General features: G+C 49.1%; 1 protein-coding gene across 7 annotated transcripts in view; it reads left to right on the top strand.

Moving 5' to 3' along the window:
* TMEM63C (transmembrane protein 63C) overlaps window positions 1-12,831 on the top strand; it is a 76,393-nt gene that overhangs the window by 39,286 nt on the left and 24,276 nt on the right. For all 7 annotated transcript variants that reach the window (XM_081048243.1, XM_081048242.1, XM_081048247.1 and 4 more), the window contains 5 exons: window positions 1,804-1,966; window positions 2,512-2,591; window positions 3,041-3,122; window positions 6,295-6,332; window positions 12,240-12,382. In XM_081048243.1, coding sequence (XP_080904369.1) covers window positions 1,817-1,966; window positions 2,512-2,591; window positions 3,041-3,122; window positions 6,295-6,332; window positions 12,240-12,382 — 493 coding nt within the window. In that variant the 5' untranslated portion in view covers window positions 1,804-1,816. The remainder of the gene's footprint in view (window positions 1-1,803; window positions 1,967-2,511; window positions 2,592-3,040; window positions 3,123-6,294; window positions 6,333-12,239; window positions 12,383-12,831) is intronic.

Consider the following 12,831-nt stretch of genomic DNA (forward strand, 5'->3'; position numbering starts at 1 on the left):
CTCTACATGGGAGCCTCCCAAGGCTCAGGTCTTGCACATCCCTCCATACCCGCTCCTCTGGTGATCCAGTCCGAGGCCTCGAAGAGTCATCCGTATGCTGGTGCCGCCCACATGTATGTGTCCAGTCTCTCCTCTGAATTGCAGGCTCACATATCCGACCACCTGCTTGACATCTCCACTTAGCACGCCCAAACCCAGGTCCTCATCCCCACCTCCACCCTGCACTGCCCAGCCTGCACGTCCTATCTTTCCCAGCCAATAACAGCACCTGCATTTTTCCAGTTGTTTGTGCCCAAAACAGTCATCCGGACTGTTCCTCATACTCCCCTTCTGATCTATCCTCAAACCTTGTTGGCTTCCCCTTCAAAATATTTCTTGTGTCTGTCCATTTTTCACCACTTCTACGGCTTCCATCCCGGTCCAGGCTACCATTATCTCTTGCCTGGATTGCTACAATTTCCTCCTCACTGACTTCGCTGCTTCTATTCTCTGCTTGCCCCTACTACCCCTATTTATTCTCAATACAAGAGTCAAAGTGATCGCTTTATACTAACTCGTTTCATGTCACTCCTTGGCTCTGCCTGTGCCTTCACTTTCCCGCCCAGACACCCTCGCCTATTTGCTCTTCTGCAATGCTCCAGGGAGCTCGTACCCCCAGGCCCTTTGCTCTGCCTGAAGTGCCCTTTCCCCAGCATCTGTGTGTTGTGCTCCCTCCCTTCAAATCTATGCTCAAAGGTCATCCTCTCCATGTGGTCTTCCCCAATCACATTCTTCACAATTCTAATCTTACCCTCACCCCTGCACTGCCTCGTCCCATCAGATTCCCACGGAGGGAGGGATTTTATTTGTCTTGTTCACTGATGCATTAGTCTGGCACAAGGCTACAACAGCGATAAGAAGTAGTTGTTCATGAAATATTTGTTAAAAGAATGAGTGAATAAGCTCACTTTTCTTGAATGAGAGTGAAGAGTTTCTAGGGCGAGATGAGGTCTGGAACCAAAACAAATGATCTTTTAAAATCAGAACAACTTTGCAGGTGAGTCCAAGCAGCTGCTAGTTGGCTCCAGTTTTCACCTGCATTTTCCATTCCTGTCCATGCTTGAAACACATTGATCCACCCAGTGACCGGAGCCCTGTGCAAAGCAAGTCTTCCCTGAATGGTCAGGCTCACTGGATTGGCTCAGGTCCCTGAGTAGGTGCGATCTCCTTGGTTCAAGGTCACTGTCAGACAGTGACGTTTACTGAGTCACTGCTGTGTACCAGGCACGCTCCATCCTTACCTAATTTCTTTGTGGGAGCTATTGCCTCTCCTGGGATCTGGATCAGAGAATCATACGATGTTAGAGATGATCAGCAGTGAGCCCTGTCTGTTTGGGCGTCTGTTTTGTGAATGCAGTGGCTCCATTCTGCAAACGAGATATTTCCACTCTGACCTGCCTTTGTGAAGTTTGTTCATTTCTATACAAGAAAAGCTTCGGAAAAGTAGAATTAGGAGGGCAGATTAGATGTGCATTTTACAATTCTTTTTGTTAAGGGATCAGGTGGTACAAACTATAAACGCTCCCGGGCAATCTGGGCTGTTCTGCCATCGTGTCCCTGGGTTTGAGGACGCTGTTCTCTTATAGGATGGGGCTGCATGCCATCTCAGGGATCCCTCCTGCCTTGACCAGTTACGCGCTGGCACTGGGCACTGGGCCTGATGTGCACGCCGTGCCCCTTCCCCCAGCTGCCTAGCAGGCTCCTGTGTTTCGCAAAGAGAGAGAGGTTCCTCATGTCTGACCTACATACCCCTCTGTTCATCAGGGAGCCCGTCGGGATGGCTGTCTCACTGAGCACCCTGCATGTGGCGCAAAAGGCACAGAACATGTCAGCGGAGGACTGCTTCCAAGCTCACAGCACTGTCCTGAAGGGACAGCCCTTTGGGGGTGTCCCCACTGTGCTGTTTCTCAATATCATCTTGTGGGTGGTGAGTCCTGGAAGGCCATGCGGTCTCAGCTGGGGGAGATAGTCAAACTTTCACAAGTGACACAACAGGGGCCCCAGCTGTTCAAATGGACACTGGCCACAGTTCTGGGGACTCCCTGGATGGTAGTTCCATGCAGGGTGGCCCTGTGTGGGTAGGCCTTGGGCAGGAGGGTGCTGAGAACAGGTAGAATTCCTAAGACTCTCTCCCACGCACGATGGTCCACAGGCCCGCCTGGCCAGTCAGTGCCCTTGGGACTCCATTCTCTCCACCATTGCTGATTTCTTCAAGGGGTATCTTGTCCGATAGTTCCAAACATGCCAGCACCTTCATTCAACAAACTGAACAGCCACTGTGTCAGGAAGCTGCTGGCCACTGGGAATCCAGAGTTGAAAAAGGCATGGCCCCTACCCTGACAGAGCTGGCCACCTAGTTGGGGAGCCCCTGGGGACCTCAGGGACTGGGTGTCTCCCGGGGGAATACAGGGGCCACTGAGCGGAAGGCATCATGAGCTCTCTTGCCCCATTATTGCCTCTCCCGGCCTGTAGCTCATCGTTTTGGTTTACTCCTTCCTCCGGAAAGCTGCGTGGGACTATGGGCGCCTGGCTCTGCTGATCCACAATGACAGGTGAGAGGGAGGCTGGGGGTCAGGTTGAAAGCTGTTTGCTTCCTTGGGGGATGTGCTGCGAGCAGAATAGCCCTGGCCAGTACCCAAGCTGCAGCAGATGTCGCGTCAGCAGGTGGCATTTCATTACCCACCCCTGCCCCTGCTCTGGCCCTCCCCACACAGAGGTGACAAGGAGGGCAGCCATCTCTGGGCATGCGGCCACTTTTTTCTCAGACCTCAGGTTTTCTGGATCCCATGACTCCCCAGAGGCGTTGGGCACCTGGCCACAAGGGTGATTAGGGTCTACACCCAGAGCTGTGTGCTTAGCAAATGAGCTGAGCCGGCTCTGCTTCTGGGCCGGAGGTGACTGCAGCCCTCGGCCCAGGGAGCAGGAGAGAGAGCAAGGCAGGTAGGTAGCTGAGGCCTTTTCTGTCCTTTTCCTCCTCCTCTGCACTTTTCCTTCCCGGCAGCTTGACCTCGCTGATCTATGGGGAGCAGAGTGAGAAGACGTCTCCATCGGATATTTCCCTGGAGATGGAGCATAAGGACAAGGTGAGCGCTGGGGCCGGGAGGGGGAGGGGCGGAGGGAGGGGAGCTGGCTCTGGGCAGGCAGCCCTGCTGTGTGCAGGCTTCCCAGTCAGCCAGACCCAACCACTTCTAGCAATGTGACGTGGACAAATTCCTCAGCCTTAGCAAGCCTCAGTTTTCCCATCGGAAATATGGATTAACCGTACTTATCTCCTAGGTGCCAAGCAAGTGTTAGCTAATTCTAATATTTTAAAGGGATTTTAAAAATGAATTTGTCTACTCTTCCCACATCTCCAACCCTTTTCTCAGCCCCAATCCTGCCCCGAGCTCCCACTGAGCCAAGGACTCATCTTCCTCTTCAGGCTGAAGATTCAACACATCAGGCAGGGACTCCCTCAACCTCCTGCCGCCCAATCTTCCCTATGAAGCCCAGGCTTCTCCTTCCTTCTCTTTGATGTCAAATGCCAGTCCTCCACCTGAGCTTATTCTCATTCATTCAGCCAGTTACTGTGGAGCATCTGCTGTGTGCCAGCCACTGGTCTGGGGACGGGGCACTGGGGAGTGAATAAAACAAATGAAGTCCTGCCTCATGGCACTTTCTCCCTGGGTGAGAGACACCCAGACAGACTCATATAGGACAATGGTAAGTGTGTGAAGGAAAAAAGGGGCGAGGAAGGCACTCAACAGCAATGGAACAGAGCTGAAGTGTTACAGACAGTGGACAGGGATGGTCTTGGGCGTAAGAGGACATGTGAGCAGGGAGCTGAATGCAGAGAGGGAAGGAGCCGAGAGAACTGCCTTTCCCAACCCCCCCCCCCAACCACATACACACACAGACACACACACACACGCATGACTGCCAGTGTACCTCTGCCTTGTCACAGCTAATCTGAAAAAGTGGTGGTTTGTGCTTGTTGTCTTTATTTTCTCGCTACCACCCCCACTCAACCCCCTCAAATGTGGCTTCCAGCCCCATCATTCCATATATCTCTCCATATTATCTCATATAATCTCTCCAGACAGCTCCCAAAGTCATCAGTGGTCCCATGCCATGAAACCCAATGCACTTTCCTCAGTTCTCATCTCATCTGATCTCTCAGAAACAGCTGACCCTTCCTGAACAGTGGCTCCTACTGATCATGCTCTCTGGGTGCTCCTCTTACCTCCCTGTCTGTTCCTCCCCCGTCACCTTCACAGGCTCCTCCACACCTAGAATTCCCCACAGCTGATCCCAGACCCTCCCACTCTCACTGTCCATGACCTCTTTCCCCAGCCACACATCCACACACATGACTTCAATTGCCACCTCCACACTGGTCCCTCCTAAGTTTCTATCTCCAGCTAAACCTCCCTCTGGGCTCCAGCCCCATTTGTGCCAAACATCTCCACATGGATATTGGAAAGACATTTCAGATTTCATATGTCCAAAACTTGCCACGATCTCCCCCTACATCCCTGCTCTCAGACTCTTCCCACCATCCACCAGATGTACCTCCTTTGCTCTTGCCCAGGTGCCTGGGTATGGCCAGTTCATGGCCCAGTTGTGTTGCTTTTTCCTTCTCAGTTTTGTTTCTCTCCACCTCTCCCACCATCCCCCAGGCCAGGCCTCCATCAGCCTCTCGCTTGGAAGACTGCAGTAGCCTCTAACTGATCTCTTTAAGTCCACACTTGCCCCCTACCCCAGAGTGATCTGCATGAGCAGAGATACCCATTCCCCTGTGTAAACCTTCAATGGCTTCCTAATGCTCTTGGAATAAATTGCGGATGCCTTGGTCTTGTGGTTTGGCCCTTTGCCCACCTGTCAATCTATCTCTGTCCTCTGAACTCCTCCACCCCTGGCCCATAGGCCATCTTTTAGATCCTCAAAAGTGCTACTTCCTTCCTTCCTCGAGGCCTTTCTTCTGTCCTTCCCTCTCACCCTTCCCCACTGGCCCCTCTCTGAACTAACATACCCACCCTTTGTTCAGATTCCAGCTCAAGAACCACTTCCCTAGCACAGGGAGGGGGACTTAGAAGGTGGGCCCCATGTGGAAAGGAACATGGAACTTCCTTCTGTTTCTGGTTTGCCTGCCCCCATTGCTTCCTTTGAGGAACTACCCCTTCCCCAATCCTTGTGGTTCCAAGGGACCATCCGCCAAGTGGGCCTGCCTAGTTCACTGACATGCTTGTGGGGGCTAATCAAGGACTGCCGCCTTCTGCAAGGTTTTGTTCAACCCTCTGGGATCCCAGAAGGAAGCATGCACCAGGGTAACTTAACTGGTTACCAGATCTGGCAGCTTTTAGAGTCGGGGGCCCCAGCCCATCCTCGTGCACACTCTTCCTAATCTGACTCCCTCTTAGGCCCCCCCAGCCTTCCCAAGGCCGAGGCCACCTTTCCCCACCACCCAGAAACTCCAGACAGCAAGACCCCGAGAGAGAGGTACAAACCACAGATAAAAGAAACAAAACAAAACAAAAAAACCTCAAACTAGTGTTACAGAAAGGTAACGTGTGGCTTGAGTGTGGGGAAATCCAAGAGAAGCAGCTGCTCCAGGTACAGCTAGATCCAGGAAGCCCAGTGTTGCCACCATGAGTCCCTCTCTGGTCCTCTCTCTTCTGAGCTGGCTTTTTTTCTCAGACAATATCCTGCATGTGGCCTCAAAGATGGCACCAAGCCACTCCACGCTTCATGGTGTTTACCAAGGTGAAGGAGCTCAGAGGCAGAGAGACCCTCTCTTCAGACACCCATATCAATCCGCCTTAAGAGAATTTTGATTGGCCCTGCTTAGGTCATGCTCCTGTTGGTCACCTGACCATTGGTGGCAGATGCCTACTTGATGGACAGCCCACTGGGCCACATGCGTGTGGGAGGGGCATTTTCCCAGAAGGAAGCAATGAGGGACAGACAAAAAGCAACTGATGTCCACCCTGGAAAGAGTCCCCTCTCTCCCTCCAGCCCAAGCCCCTATTTCCTGTAAGAGGATGCCAAATGACAAGAATGTCAACTCACATCTGGAGAGACATCTCCCTCAGCAGTCACTACTGATTCCAGATCGAGCCACTTCCTTCCAGGACCCAGGATCTTTCTTGACGACTTTTGCCTGGGCAGGAGGCCCCCCAATGGACACTGCCTCAGACCCAAGGGCTAGGTTCCCAGAGGTGTGTGGGGCAGGCTGAGGCCTGGATTTTCTCACACTTTCTCTCCTTGTTTCCCCAGGGCTTCTATTCCTGGTTCTTCAACACCATCACCATGAAGTAAGTGCTTTAGCTTTCTGAACTTGTAGGGGTGGGGGGTGGGGTGGCGTCTCCTGGCCTGAATGACTGGGCCTGGGCTTCAGTTCTGTATCCCCACTGACTGCCTCCCCCCAGCCTAGGCAGACGGCGCCTTCTGAGGTTACAGTTGGTGACATAGGAACTGAACATAGCCCATAGCCCATTTTAGCTCTGCCATGGCCCTCAGGAAAGGACCGCTTTCATATACTTGTAAAAATACTTTTATGAACTCCCTACCAGAAAAAAGAAATCCTTTTTGCATGCTATTTGCTTAATTCTTGTGATCCTTCTTCATCATATTTGTCAAAATGGAGAAAACAACACTGAGCAAAACGGCAGGTTTCTCTCTCAGCCTCAGTGCCCGATTACAAGGAGTAGCCCCTCTTACCTCCTGGATCTCTTCAATGCCAGACCCCATTTTGCAAGGAGATAGCCCCTAAGTCACCTGTTTTGTCCTGACTCCCCAAGACCGGCCAGAGGCTTCAGCCAAGCAGACACGTGCGAGAACTCTGTGCCCACTACGTGTGTATACACATGTGCACACACACACAGCCCCACCTGCACCTCAGAGCCCTGTGTGTTCCTGGGCTCTCCCTGAGCGTCCACCATCCGTCCTGCTTGGCTTGTCCTTCAAACCCCTCCTCCAGAGCCCTCTCTTGTGTGGTGATGCCTGTCTTAGGCTGCAGCTTCCTTGCCCCTCAGAGGCCATCTGTACCAGGGGGCCTGGCTGGCCCTGCTCATTTGCTTCTTTGTAAAGACTCATAGGAATTTTTTCTCGTGTGCCTCCATGCCCTCCATTCAAGGGCTTTGCTGGGAGCATTCACACATTGTCCTAAGACCCCACCCCACCCACACCACCAGGAAACCTCTCTTTTCTGAGACTTGCTAAAGGGCCTGGGACCCTGTAGGGGCATGGGGCACCCTGACTGGGCCTTGGGAGTCCAAAACTGGCCTTGGGACGAGGGGCCCCAACCCCACTGATGGGGGTCTCCCCATGGCCTTGGCCTGCAGTCTTCTTTCATCATTCATCAGATTCCCCAGGAAGTGAAAGGCTAGTTTGTGTATGGTTCAGGAAATTTAGCCCCATGTCAGGGGAGTGGAGGGGGAGACTTTTATTTTTTTGCACCTTTTCTAGTTTTGCTTTGCCAATTTTTAAATCATAAATACATAAATACATTTCACATAAATACATTTCATTAAGAGAAACATAGAAGTCCACCTCCAGTCTCTCACAAACCCCCTCCAGTGAGGCAATCCCTATCAACAGTTTCAAGAGAGCTTTATTTTCTTTTCAACAAGCACTTACTATTTTTGCATTTAAAAAATAACCAATAATGCATAGGAACATTTGGAGCTTCTTACCCTAGCAGGCTGGACGGGCTGGCTCTAGGTTCCTGGGTTTAGCAAATTCATGGATAATGGACAGGGCATGATGGCAAAATAGCCAGCCTTTTGCATGGGAAAGAGGGAGGAAAAACTGGGTGGATAGGCAGGCAGAGCTGACCACATCGTCAGGTCTGGGAGAAAAGGAACCCGAGGATAGTTTGAGGCTGACTATTTTCTCCGTGGTCTGCTGACATGTCAGCAGACATAGACAGCACCTGGGAGAAAGTGTGTGTTGGGAGGGAGTAGCATACATGCAAAACATAAAACTTCATGTGGTAGGTGTCTCTGCAGTGTGCATGGAGTATGAAATCAAAGATGCAGGTCAGTGCATTGGTGCAAATCTGTGTGTGCTGCTATTCATGTGTGTGTAACTGGACCTGCTGGTCAATGGGCAGTCCATGTGCACAGCTGTGTGTGTGTGTGAGAGAATCCTCTTCTCCACACCCCCACCCCACCCAAAGTCCCCTCCATCGGGAGTGCATTATTCGGGAAGGAAGGACAGCTGGGTGTGGCACTGTGTATCCTGCACCCTTTGAGAGCACTGTCTAGAATGCTTAATACATTTACTGGGCAGGGAAAAGGAAGCCAGAGTCCCAGTGCACGAACGCCAGTCTAATTGGATAAGCAAAAGTTAACAAGAATCAACGACGTGTAATTCATAATGGGGAGGTTGTAATTGCTGTGCAAAGGACATTTGGGAGAGCAAGAAATTAATTCCAACTAAGGGGTTCAAGAAAAGCAGAGTTTTGAGCTAGGCCTTAAAAGATGGGTAGAATTTTCTCTGCTGTGATGTGGAGAGTCCATCAGAAATAAAAGGCTGTATGAGCAAAGATTTGAGGAAGAGATGGGCAGAGAGTGTCCAGAAATGGACTCTGGTGTGACTAGAAGCAAGGGTATATGGCAAGGGAGGAGTTCAAAAATTGGGCTGGAAGGACCAGCTGGGGTCTTGACTGCCACACTGAGAATTTTAGGCTCTGATCTAGAGGCAGTAGAGAGCCAATTACTATTTTTGAGCAGGAAACTCAGGATTTGTCTGTTTATGGGAAGGAGTATGGGAGGGAGGATGAATAGCAGTTGAGAGAGTCCAAAGGCAAGTTGAGTAGCTAAGGAGGCCTTCCAAACAGTGTCTTGACAGAAATAGCGCATCTGAGATGAGGCGAGGTCCAAGAGAAGCTCCCATCACGTGGAGGGAGCAGAGGACTGGATGGGACCAAGAACACAAGAGATGGGAGGTGGTGACCAGAAAAACAAGGTGGGGGGAGACACAGGTGAGGGGGAGGCCATGGGGTTGCAGTCAGTGGGTTGTGGTTTCCACCTGGTTAAGAAAGAGGGAAAAATCAAGGTCTGGCTTCTGGGGAGAATAGTAATGCTATTAGTTGGAAGATGATGAAATATGATGATATATGATGAGTTGGAAAAATGATGAGAAATGGCCCAGGCAAGCATGTGAGATGACCAGCAAGCTATTGAAAACACAGGATTAAAGCTAGGAGAAAGTTTGGAGCTAGCGATTTAGACTTGTGAGATGGGTACACAGAGGTTGCATTTGAAATCATGTGAGCAGATGGGTTACCCAAGGGGACTAGATAAAAAAAAGCCCAAGAGGGACTGTAGTTGAGGCAGGAGGAAAAGGTGGCAACCTCCAGGGTAGGTGCTCACTGCAGCCAGGCAAGCGCCTGGAGGCTCCATGGAAGGGATGACCAGCAGCCTTCAATGCTACGAGGTGGAGTGGAATGAGAGCTGCAAAGAGACCATTGACTTTGAGTACCTGGGTCTCCATTGAGAGGGCAGTTCCAGGCTAAGGAGATGGCCAACAAGTAGAGGCAGAGAAAGAAGGTCACCTTTTTCAAGAAGTGTGTGGGAGGACAGCAGTAAAGATATTGGATGGAACTTGAGGGGCAACAGGTCAGGGAAGGGAGGCTTAAAGATTTCCTTGTTTTATTTGCAAGTAATAAAGGAACACTTGAACCTGGCTGTAGTTTAAGGGAAAGAAGTATGGGTGGGTGTAGAGAGAGGTGAATGTTAATTTAAAGATGTGAGAGAAGGACAAAGGATACAGCAAGTCTCCAGAGGGAAAAGGATTAAAGCAGAGAATTGATTGTGAGTAGAAGAAAGGGTGATGGCTGGAAGGTCATGGCAGTGGCACTTTAAAGAGTGGTGGAAAGAGGAAAGAATTGAGTCGAGGAATATGGACAGACTCAAAAATATAGGCTTCCTTTTGAACTGTAAGACAGGCTGCTGAGTATAACCTGGGCTTCCGGTGGAGATGGAGCAAGTGGTCCAGTGGGGGAAGCAGGAGTTGCCAGCCCAGGAAGGAAATTCTTGTGTTCTTGGTCCCATCCAGTCCTCTGCTCCTTCCACATGATGGGAGGTTCTCTTGGACCTCACCTCATCGCAGGTGCACTATTTCTGTCAAGTGACCAGATCGTGGCACCCCAAGTCTGCAGCAAGATGCTCTCCTGTTCTCCCTCTTCAGCATGGAGCCGTCTTACCAGTTCTCATTCACTCCATTCTCAGGATTTAGTTCTCAAATCTAGGGCAGGAAGTATTTTCACTGTTTGCAGTTTAAAAATCGAGAGCTCTAAATAATTCCCTAAAGGGGATATTGAAAACCTTGAAGACATGCTCTTTGCAGTATTGTTTAAAATAAATCTGAATCCTGGACTGTATGCTAGAAGTTGCATACAACCGACAAGCCTGACCAGAGGATAAGGGTGAATAAACTATTATACATCCACCAATGGAGTGAGAAGGCCAGCGTGGGGCTCGGCATGAAGCAGTGCTCCATAAACGGAGGCCACTGTCGCCATTATTACTGTGCAGCCATGAACACATTTGCACAAAATATAAAATAGTCAAAAAAGGCTTAAAATGAAATCCTAAGCAAAAGATCAATACATCTCATGCGGTTTATACTACAGTAATTATGTTAAATCAGCACAAGAAACTAAAGGAAATTAACCAAAATTCTTAATACTCATGATTGTCTTTGGTGGGATAAGATTGTACATGCATGATTTTCTTCTTTTTTTGTGTTTTCCAAAGTTTCTATAATAAGTATGTTTTACTTTTACATTTTTTATTGAAGTATAACACGCACAGAAAAGTGCACAAAAAATAAATGTCCAGCTCAGTTGTCACAGAGCAAAGTCTATGCAAACGCCATCCTGAGCAAGAATTAGGACGTAACATTCCAGAAGCCCCTCCTGCGCCTTCCAATCCCCTACTACCTCCCCTTCTCCAGAGGCAACCAGTATCCTGACTTCTAACTCTGGAGTTCAATATTGCCTGTTTTTGAACTTTGTACATGAAATCATATGGCATGTATTGTTTGTTCCTGGCGTCTTTCACTCAACATTGTATTTGTGAAGTTCAGCTATAGTCATTTATTTTTATCTCTGTATAGTATTTCATTTTATATCTACATAATTGTTATCTATCTATTTATGACAGATAAATCACTACGTATATATCATATATATATATATACATTCACACACCAGGGGTGCCAAAAAATGTATACAAGTGGGCACTTTGGTCAGCGTTGCTCAAGCAGTAGTTCGCCGTAATCAGAAGTGTCTGGACACTGATGGTCACCACTCTGAGCACCTCTTGTCATTGCAGAAGTCAGACATGACTTGCATTCGCCTTTTGTTATTGGTACATATTGAGTATTACAATTTTAATACAGTTTTTCTTTCTTACAATGTGTACACACTTTTTGGCACCCTCTGTATATCTCACAATTCTTATGTCCATTCCACCTTTGATGACATTAAGTTGTTTTCAGTTTGGGACCAGTACAAATACTGTACCTGTGAGATTCTTATGCATGTCTCTTGATGCATATGTCCATGCATTTCTGTTAGATATAAACCTAGGAGTGGAATTGCTAGATCATAGGATGGGCTTCTAGTCAATTTCCATAGATAATAACAACTGTTATTCAAAGGGGCTGTGCCAAAGTATGTATCCATTGAGGTGGGAGAGTTCCCAGTGCCCCATTCCCTTGTCAACACTTGGTATTGTCCGACTTTCTAACTTTGGCCAATCGGGCAGTGTAGGGTGATATTTCACTATGGTTTTAAGTAGTCCTTTTTAATTTAAATAATTAAAAGAAATACATTTTTAACAGTAGGATGCACCTTGCTATCACTTAGTGGTTCGTCCGTTTTCTGCACCATAGCAAGCACTGGAAATGTTTGAAAAAGCAAGAAAAGACCAAATGAATGTTTGATTTCTACAAGTGCTTCTGGATTCCTAAGTGTGTATCTATAACGTAGCTTCTCTCTTTGATAGGCCCGGGAAATTCAGCGAAATACATGTCAGGCATAATAGAGGCTTTGAGAAAGAGGGTGCTATTTCTTAAAAAACAAACAAACAAACAAAAACCTTGTTAGGATGGTAATGTTGTCTCCCCTTCTTCTACCTACACCCCCTCCAGACTGACGCTGTGAGCACGCTGGCTCCTGAGGCCTTTCCTTGTCTGTGTGTCTCTTCTAGGAACGAGGATCTGATCAGCAAGTGTGGCGACGACGCCCGCGTCTATATCACGTTCCAGTATCATCTCATCATCTTCTTGCTCATCCTCTGCATTCCCTCCTTGGGCATCATTCTGCCCATCAACTACACTGGGACCGTGCTGGGTAGGCAGAGCTTCGCGGGCCCTGGGCCTGGGCCACTAGACCTGAGAGGCAGGCTGGTAGGCAGGACACAGCTTGGGTCTTGGATGTCTAGAAATCCGCATTTTAATTCTGCTTCCCAAAATTAGTTACGTGACCTCGGGCAACCCGTGTTTTAGGTCTCTCTCTGGAGCCTGGAGATGATACCTCCTTCCTCACCAGTTTGGCCCCGAGCCTGGTACCTAGCAGACAGGTAGTAGGGAAAGATTCAGTGTGGAACTGTATCTTTATCCATGACCCCACACGACACTTGGCCAGCTGTTTCTGGAGGCCCTTTTATGACATGTGACCCACTGCAAAGATTTCTGAACCTGATTTCTCCCTGTACCCACTCTGATGGACACAGACCCTAGGGCAAAATTTGTCTTGTAAGATAGCTACCCACACTTGTTATAATAGGGTAAGTCCCTTTG

The sequence above is a fragment of the Rhinolophus hipposideros genome (assembly GCF_964194185.1).
Source record: "Rhinolophus hipposideros genome assembly, chromosome: 5".
NCBI classification, from domain to species: Eukaryota; Metazoa; Chordata; class Mammalia; order Chiroptera; family Rhinolophidae; genus Rhinolophus; species Rhinolophus hipposideros.